Source organism: Dipodomys spectabilis, unplaced genomic scaffold (genome assembly GCF_019054845.1).
Source record: "Dipodomys spectabilis isolate Male_0828 unplaced genomic scaffold, ASM1905484v1 ptg000004l, whole genome shotgun sequence".
Classification (NCBI taxonomy): domain Eukaryota; kingdom Metazoa; phylum Chordata; class Mammalia; order Rodentia; family Heteromyidae; genus Dipodomys; species Dipodomys spectabilis.
In genome coordinates this window covers 7395667-7409682 of record NW_024870681.1, presented here as the reverse complement: position 1 = coordinate 7409682, position 14016 = coordinate 7395667, and the positions used below count along the sequence as shown (strand labels likewise).

The window sequence follows — 14016 nt, the reverse complement described above, 5'->3', positions numbered from 1 at the left end:
TTTTTGTATGTGTATGGTCTCAAGGTCCAATCTAGAGCTTTGTACATGCTGAGTAAGCACTGTTCCTCTGAGCTACATCGTTGGTGCAAAATTTGTTAATACAGCATTCCATTTCTTTTACTTAACTCACTCTATCCCCAATTGAATACTAATCCTAATGTACATTCAGAATAAAATTTAAAAGATTTTGTGTATCCAGCTTCCCATTTTCGTGTGACCACTGGCTTTTTATTTGGATTTCTTTTTTGGGTATTGAGTTGACTTTCTTAGTCCTTGTTTTGCCCTATAAAGTTTTATTGTTCTGTGTGTAGTAAAGAGGGATAATCTTTTTTTTTTTTTTTTTTTGGTTGCCAGTCCTGGGGCTTGAACTCAAGGCCTGGGCACTGTCCCTGAGCTTCTTTTACTCAAGGCTAGCACTCTCACTTGAGCCACAGTGCAACTTCCACTTTTTCTATTTATGTGGTACTGAGGAATCAAACTCAGACAAGGCTTCATGCATGCTAGGCAAGCACTCTTCCGCTAAGCCACATTTCTAGCCCGATAGGGATAATCTTTTGAGAGAACAATAACTACAAAAGATCTTTTGTTTTGGTGCTGTTACTGACTGGGGCTTCAACCCTGGACCTGAGACGTGTCCCATACTTTATTTGCTCAAGACTAGTGCTCTACCACTTGACCTATAGCTCTACTTCTAGCTTTTTGGTGGTTAATTTGGGATATGAGTCTCACAGATTCTCTTGCCTGAGCTGGCTTTGAATCAGGATCCTCAGATCTCAGCCTTCTAAGTAGCTACGATTACAGGTGTGAGCCACCAGTGCCCAGCAAGGCTGCTTTCTTAAGTGGATGACATTTGGACTTAAGATTTGAGTTTCCTATGTGATAGGAAATATTGATAATTACTGCATTAAGTATTCATATTTGATGCTAAAGTATAGATGATTAGTTGTGTATTTTAGCAGGACAAAGGCCATCTGAATTATTTTTACTATAAAGTAAACATTAAGTTATCTGTGTTCCTATTAACCAGACCTGCAGAGATTGGATTTCCTACAGAGATGCAATGTTCCTATACATAGCTGATCTAGTTGCACGGAGCTTTGCTATACTATACTGCTTTGTTACACTGTTCTGCTCATCTTGTCATACTGCTCAGGTGAGCAGTTGTCGCTCATGTGAAATATTTCTTCTTTCCTATGTCTGTAGGTAGACGGAGTGCACCACCCTTGAACCTCACTGGCCTCCCTGGTACAGAGAAACTGAATGAAAAGGAAAAGGAGGTAACAAAAATGAAGAAAACTGGAAAGAGAATAGAGGCTGATAATTCATTGAATTGTCATTTAAAATCTGTTACAGACACATAGCTATTTTATTCTATTAACATATGTACACAGCTCTGTTCTGGAAGTCCAGGCATTAATACACTTAATAATCTTAAATTTCAGAAAGCCTCCTTCACCTTGTGTTAGAAACTTTACTAGGTACTTTATGTAAGTAAGTTAAAATAACAATTTTTTTTTCTCTGTGTATTCAGGGGAAGTGTATGGGTGTGGGTGTGAGTGTGTCAGTCCTAGGGCTTGAACTCAGGGCCTGGACGCTGTCCATGAGCTTTTTTGCTCATGGCTAGCACTCTACCTCTTTGAGCCACAACTCCACTTTCAATTGTTAGGTGGTTAATTAGAGATAAAAGTCTTATAACTTTCTTGCCCCGGCTGGCTTCAAACCTTGATCCTCAGATCTCAGCCTCCTAAATAGGATTTAAGGTGTGAGCCACCAGTTCCCAGCTCTTTAAGAAAACATTTAAAGTAGCTTTTAACACCAAAGTAGATATTTCCTGTTAAAATGGTCACTTTGAGATGTTTTGAACTTTTTCTAGTCAGATAGCTTAAAATACTTTTGGAATTATCTCATCATAGACTAATCACACATAAATTTTGATTTATTGTTTGGTAGTACTGGGAATTGAACCTGAGGCCTCAGACATGCTAGGTAAATACCACTTGAGTTATGCTTTTAGTCCTTTAGTTTTTGTATTTTATTTTTGAGATATAGTCTCACAAACTTTGTTGGGACTGACCTCAAACTTGAGATCCTATTTCCTCTGCCTCTTGAGTAACTGGGATTATAGGTATATGTTGCCATATCTGGCTATTAACTCTTCTTACTATTATTTGGAGGTGCTGGGATTTGAACTCAGCTTCACATGTGGTAAGCAGAGTATGACACACAGTAAATGCCCAATAAATGATACTTGGACTTCCCTCAAAAGAAGAATGGTGGCATTTGATCTAGGCTCAAAGGTCTCCCCACCACCACCATCCCCACCCCTTTTTTTTCTTTTCAAGATGGTCTCACTACATAGGTCAGACTCTGGCTGTGGTTACTATTTGTTTTTGTTTTTTTGACCTGCTTTTCTTTCCTATAATAATCATTGTTTTTATATTGCTTTTGGCTGTTTCTAAAATTTAAATGTATACACCTCACAGAAGTCATCATCAAAAGAGTATTTCCTAGCTCTGAAGTCTATTTTGAAAAAAAGAATTGAAAGACTAGTTTGGGGGTTAGAGGACGTGTATATTGAAGGAAGTCACAGTTCAGGCTGATTGATTTAACAAAATGACCTGGAATTTCCAGCACTTTTTATTTTATTTTATTTTTTTTGGTCAGTTGTGGATCTTGAACTCAGGACCTGGGCCCTGTCCTTCAACTTTTTTGCTCAAGGCTAGCACTCTACACTTTGAGCCACAGCACCACATCTGGTTTTCTGGCAGCTAATTGGAGTATAAGAGTCTCATGGACTTTCATGTCCCGGCTGGCTCTGAATTACAATCCTCATATCTCAGCCTTCTGAGTAGCTAGGGTTACAGACATGAGCCATCAGAGCCCAGCTTCAAGTACTTTTTATCTTTTTTTTTTTCTTTGTTTTTGGTCCGGTCGTGGGGCCTGAACTCTGGGCCTGGGCGCTGTCCCTCAGCTCTTCAGCTCAAGGCTAGCGCTCTACCACTTGAGCCACAGCGCCACTTCCGGCTTTTTTCTTTTTGCTTATGTGGTGCTGAGGAATCAAACCCAGGGCCTCAGGCATGCAAGGCAAGCGCTCTACCACTGAGCCACCTTCCCAGCCTCAGTACTTTTTATCTTACCCTCTTAATGATTACTTCAGACTGCTTATTGCTAGATAATAGCAGGTGAACTGGAATTGAGCCAGTTTTCAAGATATTTAGTAGTCCAGATGGCTTCTCCTTCAGAGTAAGAAATGTAATCACAGAAGCAAGCAGTATTCCTTTATGCCAATACTAACAAAATTTTTCACTTGGGAATCCAAGCAGCTGTACCTCTTCCCTCGCTGCCTGTAACTCTTACCTGACAAGAGTATTGGTCTCTACCCACGCTCTACCCTGAGTAAGCCAGGCTGCGCTTCAAGAACACAGTTATTTCCTGTAAAAACCAGACCCCTGAGCCAGCCTTCCCTTGCTAAAGGCTCTCCTGGCATCACATCCTGGCTTTTTCTTCCGGAGCGTCTATCCTTAGGGAGTGTTCTCTCCATAGAAGAAACTAAGTGGAATGTGGTCCAGCCACTCAACAGTTTCTATAAATAGTTGGAGGTTGATGTCACTTTTTGTTTTTGCTCTACCTGCTGGATTAAATTATGAGAATTACAGATGTTAATGTTTATTAAATTTGCCATGTCTTGCAGCTCTGTCAGATGGTGAGATTGGTCCCTGGAGCGTATTTAGAATACAAATCTGCTCTATTGAATGAATGTAACAAGCAAGGAGGCTTGAGGCTGGCACAAGCAAGAGCTCTCATCAAGATAGACGTGAACAAAACGCGGAAAATCTATGATTTCCTCATCCGAGAAGGATACATCACGAAAGCCTGAATCTTTATAGGCTTGGGAACACAAGTCAAAAGTGTGGAATGTTGTGGGCTGAATGACGGATAAGCATTCTGAAGAGTTTTGTTTTTGAGCAGAATTCTTATTGTAAAGAGAGGGACAAAGAAAACCTTAAGTTGCATTAATGTCTGCTTTCTTCTCTACCCTGCTTTAAGAAACTCCTGTTGTTGGTATTGTGCTTCAGAGTATGTGCTACAGAAGCTATTATTAAATGCGAGTGGGCATTCATTCCTAACACCTCTTGTAACTAAAACAAGAACCATAGTACCTTACATCACAGTGTTGGTAGAAATAGAACCAAACTAAACCACAGTGTTCATTCCCAGAAATCCAGTTCAGACCCTGTACTTGAGAGCTTAAGTTTGCTGATCATGTGTTTTACCTTCAGACATGGCAGACACAATTAAAATGAATTGTTTAAGATCATGAGAAAGCTTTCTTTTCTTGTGATTTTTAAAGCTGACACCCTATAATTATGAGCAAATAGGATGAAAACCTCCCCATGATGATCTTGTCCCCAGCTGCCTTTGTAACTTTAATGTCTGACTTTCATACTTTGCAGTCTGGCTGTCTGATCTATACTAGACTTTTGAGGAGGTGGTACAGGAAATAAAATGTCTCTGTTATTTTTAGAGTTAATGGATTAAAATGTTTTGCTATTTAATTTATGGGTGTGTCAGTATTCTGGTAACTAATGTACACTTAGGGTGTTGGACGCCCACCCTACACTCTGCACTGTCTGCTAATGGGTGTCCTCATGTCCTGGACTCACCCTACTCTTACCCTGGGCTCCCACAATATCAGGGCCCTGAGGATGGAGATGATGCAACTAACCTCAGCTTTGCTTGGATTGAGACTGGAATCATCCTTTCTATCTTAACCTGCAATAAAAGCTGCTTTTAAAACAGAAGCAAAGCAGCTTCATATAAGAGACTCACTGGATGTGAGGGTGAGTAGCCCCACCACATCTAAAACTTGTTCTAAAACCTTTCTTCAAAATATGAAGCCAAACCTACAGTCATGGTAATTTCATTTCTGTTGGAAGCAATGTTGTATATAGAAATAACTTCTTAAAAGTCTGCACAAATTACCACCATAGCTGATAGATTCTTTGATTCCTTTAACATTTAAACATCTAATTAATATATGTTTTGTTAGAAGTATCGGCTAAAACTTAATTTTTTTGTTTTTTGGTGGTGGTACTGGGCTTTGAAGTTAGGCCTTTGCCATTTGCTAGACAGGAGGTCTACCACAAGCTATGCCTCCAGCCCTCTTTGCTTTGTTATTGGTCTGGTCTTAGGACTTAAACTCAGGTACTGGGTTCTGGCCCTGAGCTTTTTCTGCTCAGTACTGGTGCTCTACCACTTGAGCTACAGCTTCACTTTGGGCTTTTGGGTAGTTAAGTGAAAGTAAGATTCTCATGGAAGCTGGGGCGCTGGTGGCTCACGCCTGTAATCCTAGCTACTTAGGAGGCTGAGATCTGAGGATCTCGGTTCAAAGCCAGCCCGGGCAGGAGAGACCGTGAGACTCCTATCTCCAATAAATCACCAGAAAACCAGAAGTGGCGCTGTAGCTCAAGTGGTAGAGCGCTCGCCTTGAGCTGAAGAGCTGAGAGACAGCGCCCAGGCCCAGAGTTCAAGCCCCACGACCGACAAAAAAAAGATTCTCATGGACTTTCTTGTCTGGGTAGGCTTCGAACCATGATCCTAAGATCTCAACTCTTGAGCAGCTAGGATTAGAGGCATAAGCTACCAGCACCTTTGATTAGATTATTTTTGCTTTGATTATTTTTGATATTGGATCTTCTTCTTTGATGGTAGTTGTGAAGACAGGCATACGATACCATACCCAGATTTTTAGTGATTTGAGATGGGAATATTGCAAATGTTTTTTCCCAGGCTGGCCTCCAACCTTGATCTACCTAATCTTAGCCTCCTGAATAGCTTAAAGTTAACAAGCATACCTAGCTATATCTTCTATAACTTTTAAACTGATACAAATAGGTATGCCACTTGCTAATAGATATCTAGGGCATAAGAAATGAATATTTGCCGGGCGCCGGTGGCTCACGCCTGTAATCCTAGTTACGCAGGAGGCTGAGATCTGAGGATTGCGGTGCAAAGCCAGCCCAGCCAAGAAAGTCCGTGAAACTCTTATCTCCAATAAACCACCAGAAAACCGGAAGGCGCTGTGGCTCAAGTGGTAGAGTGCTAGCCTTGAGCTGAAGAGCTGAGGGACAGCGCTCAGGCCCAGAGTTCAAGCCCCATGACCAACAACAAAAAAAAAAAAAAAAAAAAGAAAAGAAATGAATACTCTTAGAATCTGAGGGAATTAAAACAGATGGCATGTAAGGACTGAAGTTGACTCCAATGATAGAGGACCTGCCTACCAAGTCTAAGACCCTGAGGTGAGGTTAATCCCTAATGCAAAAAAACAACAAAAAAAGACCCTGTGGAAATTATCTCTTTTTTTTTTTTTTTTTGTCGGTAGTGGGGCCTGAACTCTGGCCCTGGGTGCTGTCCTTCAGCTCTTCAGCTCAAGGCTAGTGCTCTACCACTTGAGCCACAGCACCACTTCTGGCTTTTTCTGCTTATTTGGTGTTGTGGAATTGAACCGAGGACCTCATGCATGCAAGGCAAGCACTATACCACTGAGCTATCTTCCCAGCCTCCTTTCTTTGTATCTCCATATCTCTTAGAAAATGTATTGTACCACCACCCTCAACATAAATTGGTTATGAAGGCATCACTTCTTATCCATAAATGGTAATTCCTCTTGGGAAAATTTGGAATAACCTCAGTATCAGTTGATTTTTTTTTGTCATTTGTTATTATTAATCTTGGTTCAGGAGGGCTTCCTGGGAGAAGTGGGCTTTTGAGGTAATGATAAGTTGGAGAGGAGAGCAAAAATGGCAGATGGAAGTAGGAGACTGTTCCAGACATAGGATGTAGAGGATGATGTGGAGGCAGCAGTAGGAGTGAGGAAAATGGTGCCAGGAGATGTATTTGGGTAGAACACAAGGGGCAGCTGTTGTAGCATAGAGTAGGAGGATGGCAGGACAGACTGATAAAAACCATGGAACCTATTGAACATTGAATAATGGGTGGAGATCAGTAGATATGATGAGGAAATAGCATGGTTGAAAAAGAAGATAGGAAAATGAAGCTGAAATACAAATGACTAGATTTTAGAAAGGGTTACTGTAGCTTTGGTTAACTTGGTGAAATTTAAGACCTATATCTGTCTTTAGTGGGGTTTTCAATAGTATAGCTTTATTTAGGGTGAGCAGTACTCTTTAAATTTTTTTTCTTTTTAGTTCTTGTGGTATTAAGGAATGAAACCCAGGGCCTCATGCATGCTAGGCAAGCACTCTACCACTAAGCCACATTCTTAGCCTGTGAATAGCACTCTTGAAAGGAATCATGGATTATGTCTGTCCTGCTTCTCTTCCTTCTTCCTCTCTCTTCTTTTTCATTTTTCCTTGTCCTTTTGTTCAATTTTTTTGAGATAGAATCTTACTATGTAATCCAGTGTGATCTTCAACTCAAGATCTTTCTGCCTCAGCCTCCCTTATTGCTGAGATAATAAAGGTACGTTAACAACCACATTCAACAAAACTATTTCTCTTCCAGTGTACCTACCCATGTATTTCTAAGGATGTTTTTGTGACTGCCTTCTAAATACACGCTAAATACACACTGGGGAAGATTTCCTTTTAAAACTAGGCGCAGCTGGGTGCCAGTGGCTCACGCCTGTAATCCTAGCTACTCAGGAGGCTGAGATCTGAGGATCACGGTTCAGAGCCAGCCCAGCAGAAAAGTCCATGATATTCATCTCCAATTAAGCCACTAGAAAACCGGAAATGGCGCTGTGGCTCAAGCAGTAGAGTGCTTGCCTTGAGCTGAAGAGCTGAGGGACAGTGCCCAGGCCCAGAGTTCAATCCCCATGACCAGAAAAAAAAAAAAACTAGGCACAGTGTCCTTCTCTAGAACACCCACACTGAGTATGTCTCCACCTTTCTGTTTGTCTGCATGCCTACTGCCTGTTTGCTTGTTCATTTGCCTACTCAATAAAGCTCTGCCAAGTTTTCTTACCAAAACAAAACAAAAAAACAACTAGGCATAGAAACCAGCCCTTTTATTTTTATTTTTTGTCGGTCGTGGGGCCTGAACTTCTGGGCCTGGGCACTGTCCCTCAGCTCTTCAGCTCAAGGCTAGTGCTCTACCACTTGAGCCACAGCGCCACTTCCAGCTTTTTCTGCTTATGTGGTGCTGAGGAATCGAACCCAGGGCCTTATGCATGCAAGGCAAGCACTGAGCCAGCCACCTTCCCAGCCCTTTTAGTGAAATTGAACAGATTCTTAAAAGTAAAGCAGGTCCTGAGCAGCCAGGATGGTCATAGTCATGTTGACTGGGGAATTATTTTGAGAATGAGGACAGTGGTGAAGAGGATTTGACTAGGGGCCCTCAGTAGCCTGTCTTGGAAATATGCATCATAATTAAAGTGTTCGTGTTGCCTTTGAGCAGCAGACACTGGGGCAGTTCCCATATCCAGTGTCAGAATCCTTTTTCTGTTCATTGTCCTGGCTTCCTGCAGCTGAGGTACTGTGATGAAAGGGTATTAACTACCCTTTGATTTGGTTAGCCAAGCTTACAAACCAGAGACAGGCAGTGGAGGCAAGGGTGAATATTTTGTATTTGACAAAATTCCATTGTCATAATGAGTTACTCTTTGTTGCCTTTTCCTGTTGAGAGCAATAAAAGATTAGAATACACATACTGCCTACTAAAACCTGTAAAATCCCCAGTTGAGTAATTATACACACACACACACAAACACACAAAACAGATTTAACATGTAGTCTTGGAGATTACTGTATTTGCCTTGTCTTTGAAAACCCTGTAGTTAAACTTTGCTAGCCCAGACTTGTTCTGTGTTCTTAAGGGATGGGTTATTGAGTGTAGATGGATTTCTGAACCACCAGATAAATCTTTGGTTTGAGATACAGTTATATTCCTAACCAAGCAACCCTTTTTCATCTTGAATTGGTCAAGGTCTTAAGTGCCTAAAGGTTTAAGACCAGACAGAGCTAGTTATTTCAGAGTCTATGAGACTCTATCTCCAAAATAACCAGCAAAATAACTGGACTTGGAGACATGATTGAAGTGGGAGAATACTAGCTGAGAAAGTCAAGGCCCTCAGTTCAAACCCCAATACTGGAAATAATAATAACAGTATTGTCTTGGCTCATAGGTTGAACAGCATCTTAGGGAGTGTGGATAGATTTCACAGTTGTTTTAAGGAATAGACACTTTCTTAGCTACTCAGGAAGCTGAGATCTGAGATTCAAAATTTGAACCTGAGATTCAAAGCCAGTTGGGTCAAAAAAGCCTGAGAGACTCTTATCTCCAGTAAAGCAGAAAAAAGCCAAAAGTAAAAGTGTGGCTGAGTACCAACCTTGAGGGAAAAAGCCAAGCAAGAGCCTCAGGCCCTGATGTCAAGCTCCAGTACACACACACACACACACACACACACACACACACACACACACACACACACACACACACACACACACACACACACACACACACACACACACACACCAAACACACACCAAACACACACACACACACACACACACCAAAAAACTTTTAGAGCAAAATAAATAAAAAATAAATGTTGAAATGCTGTTATTTTTCCAGTAAACTAAGTCAAGTACCAACTTACAACATTTCTAGAGTTTCTCTGTTCTCCTTGGAGAGCTGTTGAATGTTAATATTCCCTATATGAAAACTGATGTCTGAAGCCGGGCGCGGGTGGCACACGCCTGTAATCCTAGCACTCAGGAGGCTGAGAGCTGATGATCTTGGTTCAATAGTCCTAGCACTCAGTGGTAGAGCACTGGCCTTGAGTTTAAGAGCTGAGGTACAGCGCTCGGGCCCAGAGTTCAAGCCCAATGATGGACAAAAAAGAAAACTGATTTCTGAATAAAGGCTAAGAAGTCTGAAATCTTTTTTCATTTCAGCTTCTTATTTTAGGGAGTTGTCAAAGATGAAATGGGCAATTTTCAGGTAAATTTAATAGTTTTTTTTCCCCAAAGAATTTTTAAAGGTGACTGATCAGATATTTTTTCCTATTTTTTTTAATTGTCAAAGTGATGTACAGAAAGTTTTCAGTTACATAAGAAATGATTACATTTCTTGTCAACTTTGTTACCCCCTTCCCTCAATTTTCTCCTACTTTCCCTTTCCCAGTCCCTACCCCCCCCCCCCCAAGTTGTACAGATTGTTTCAGATCTTTCTTTCTTTTTTTTTTCGGTCGGTCATGGGGCCTGAACTCTGGGTCTGGGCACTGTCCCTCAGCTCTTCAGCTCAAGGCTAGCGCTCTACCACTGGAGCCACAGAACCACTTCCAGCTTTTTCTGTTTATGTGGTACTGAGGAAGTGAACCCAGGGCCTCATGCTTGCAAGGAATGCATCTACTGCTGAGCTACCTTCCCAGCCCCTCAGATATTTCTTGTAGGCACTGGCCTCCAAGTGCCAAGGGCCTTAGAGATGGATGGACCCATTTAAAACACCAAGATAGTGAGCAGCACTCTTTGGCTCTTAGTTTGGTTTGAATTTTCTTTTTGCCTTACAGAGGTGGGACAAGTTTGTGCACCTGTTTCCAACTTTGCCTCATTAGGCTTCTCTTTTTAAGGGCATGCTGCAACAAGTAAAGTCACTCCTACAGGAGCAGGAGTCAGTGTCCTCATTTAAAATTCAGCTATAGACAGCTTATAGCAATGTCAACCTTAACCTGGCTTCCCATTCCAATGAGAAAATGTTCTATTATGAGGCAAACTACCTAGGAGGCTGAGAGCCCAGGTTTGGAAAGTCCATAAGACTTAACACCAATAAACTACCCCCCAAAAGCCAGAAGTGGAGCTGTGGCTCAAGTGGCTCTGAGTTCAAGTCCCAGGACCAACATACACACGTGCACACGCACACATGCACACACACATACACACATGCACACACATGCCCTGTTCTGGCTGTACATGGCTTCACATTCAGGATTCAGCACACCTATCAGCTCTAAGTTAAGGCATTAGTTTTAACTTGATGCAAAGCAAAAACAACTTCTGAGAGCACCATCTCCCAGGAGTGCCACAGCCCCCAGCAACTGCAGAAAAGAAGGCGTTTGTGGGAGAGAAGGGTGGCTACAGACGTCATTGCATCATCTAGATCCCAGCTGTGACCTGGCTCAGAGTTTTCCAGTTAAAAATAACCAGCTTAGAACTGGGGGATAAAAGTAAACTGTTGCATCTCCATGGAAACTAAGAGGGGCAGAGAAGCAAGCTTCAGATTTCCAGCATACACAGCAAGAGGAGGTGGATGTGAAGACCAGAAGCTTAGAGTCCCTCTGCTGAAAGGTGATAATGCTAGTTAGCATCCTGTAGCCAGACACTCCCCAGTCAGGGCTGGGGAGACACATTGGACAGGAGATAGGTGTACATCAATGTATGCATATAGGATCAGGTCAGGAATGATTGAGGCTTCTACTCCCTAATTTAATGGATTTGCTATTCTGGTTCTGCAAAAGGCAGGTGCACTACACTGTAGGCAAGATGTTGCCTTTTAACCTCTATGAACCTTCCCTGCCCTTCCATTCACAGTCTGCTTCTTCATTTGCATGTTCAGCAGCTTGAGATGATATAGCATTTCATAACCTGACAGGTCTTCAGGCTTTTGTGCTGCTGTGTACCTTTACTTCCCTCGACCAGGACCTACTGTCGTAGGAAATTATGCAATGCAGCATTAATACCTTGGTTTACTTTAAAAAATCTCTCACCATTTCTGGTATTATTACCACTATAGGCAACTAACTCTTGGGAGAAAATATTTTATTTCTTCATTCCCTTTTTATAAAAACATCTTCCATCCAAGAAGTGCATGAATATGTCCTAGTTATTTTAAAAATCAAGTATTTTTATTTTTAAATGAGTTTATAGAACAAATAACAGGAAGTAGATTGATGGCTTTTGTTGCTGTTGTTCTTTTATTTTTTTGTCGGTTGTAGGGCTTGAACTCAGGGCCTGGGTGCTGTCCCTGAGCTTTTTTTGCTCAGGACTAACACTCTACTATTGAGCCACAGTGCCACTTCCAGTTTTCTGGTAGTTAATTGGAGATCAGAGTCTCAGACTTTCCTGCTCAGGCTGGCTTTGACCAGTGATCCTCAGATCTCAGCCTCCAGAGTAGCTAGGATTACAGGTGTGAACCACCAGTGCTGGGCTCAAGATTTTTTTTTTTATTATTATTACCTGCCTCTAGAGATAAATGCATTGTTTACCAGCCTAGTATACTCCACAGATCTGAGCACTAACCCTTCTTCACTACTTAATAACAGAGTAACCCATGTGAATTTCTTTGCCTTTCAAATTTGAAGTGTTTTTGGTAATATTTGCTTGATGGAGTTTGATGAAGATTCAATGGGACAAGGCATATAACACACCTAACATCTCCCCTGCTTTTCCTTCCTCAGGCATGAACAAGTTCATGATTTGTTTGTGCCACACAGTACACGTCATGCTAAAGTCACACAGAAGGAGATTATGGTCTAAAAGACCCAGGACAAATGTGAAAACAAGCAGATGTGCTTTTTTTTTTTTTTTTTTTAAGGATGTTGCTTATCTTGGAATTTGCATCACTGCATTATTACCACAGCCACAGTGTTGAAGTAAGTTCAGGAAATTTCAGAGACAGATTTTTAAATTACTCAGCCTAGACATGCAAGGTTCCCTTATATAATGCCTCATTTGAAAAAATATACCATGATTATGTTTATATAAATAGAACAAAAAACCTTACACAGATAAAAGGCAAAGCAATACAGATGCTAATTGTTTTGTTAAAATGATGGTAGGTGGTATTTTTTCTTTTGTACTGTGACATTTATTACTAGAAAAAATAATTTTATGAGAATTATAGAAACTCTAAAACATTTTACATGTAATAAAACCTAATTAACCAATATGACAGAGTTGTATAGTTGCTATACAACTAACCGAGCAACTAAGAAGGATGGATTAGGAAGATGGGAGAAGCTAATTAGAATAGAAGTTCCATCCTCTGCAGGGTTTGTCTACCCCATCAGTACTTATCCCACACCCATGCAAACACTGCTTATTTATAGTCAAGAGGACCTAAATCCTTACTGGGCACAGTCCTGAGAATAGTTGCCACCTATGAACTTTATGCTGTAGAAAGTGCTCCTCATTAAAGTAGTCACTAGCTACATGTAGCTACTTAAGTTGACTAAAATAGATAAAAAAAATTCACTTCCTGGGTCACACTTTAAGTATCTGCGGGTGCTGGGGTTATTGTACTGGACCGTGAAAATACAGAACATGTTGGTCTTTCACACAAAGTTCTGTTGTAGAAGCTGATAGTTCCTCATTCCATCCATAAAGGAATAAAGCACCTCCCTCCCCATAGGCAGAGAGGTACAGTCATGGCCTGGTATTACTGACTTCAGCATTTCTTCTTACTTTGCTTAATCTCTAGATCTTTACCTATACCTCATCCTCTTTTACTATTCCTCCCCCCCTCTTTTCACTGATGCGAGGGTCTGATTCTTCACACTAGGCTTAGTTCCCATAGTCCAGGGAAAAGCCCAGCTCCTGGTCACTACCTGGAGCTTGTCCAGGAAATCTGCTCTGTGTAACAAACAAGCTGGAATCTGAAGAGGGATGTTATTGGTGCTGCTGAGTCACTTTATTATTGGGGAGAAGCTGAAATGATGCAATGAAAACCACAAGCAATCATTTCTATTAGGGATTTTGCTCTGTTCATAGCAAAATTGGCTTGTCAAAAGTAAGTCATTAGATAAACTGCTGGGATCATTTTGTGTTGGGAAGATGCCTTTCTTAGGCAAGATTTGAACTCTTGGTGCCTTTACCTTGAATCATCTGCACTCTCTCTCTCTCTCAGGTTAATTTTAAAACTTTTAATGGTGACAAAAAATACATTTCCCCAGTCTAAGCCTTTCTAGTTCTCCCGGGATTATCACTCAAGTGCTTTGATGTTATATTTATTTTTTGGTCTGGGAAACAGACAAAACTTCTATATATTCCAGCACCTACG

General features: G+C 41.1%; 1 protein-coding gene across 2 annotated transcripts in view; it reads left to right on the top strand.

Annotated features, from left to right (window-relative positions):
• The window catches only part of Tada2a (transcriptional adaptor 2A), a 61019-nt gene extending 56459 nt beyond the window's left edge, over window positions 1-4560 (top strand). For both annotated transcript variants that reach the window (XM_042693551.1, XM_042693561.1), the window contains 2 exons: window positions 1204-1277; window positions 3692-4560. In XM_042693551.1, the coding sequence (XP_042549485.1) occupies window positions 1204-1277; window positions 3692-3877 (260 nt within the window). In that variant the 3' untranslated portion in view covers window positions 3878-4560. The remainder of the gene's footprint in view (window positions 1-1203; window positions 1278-3691) is intronic.
• Window positions 4561-14016: the final 9456 nt, after the last annotated feature.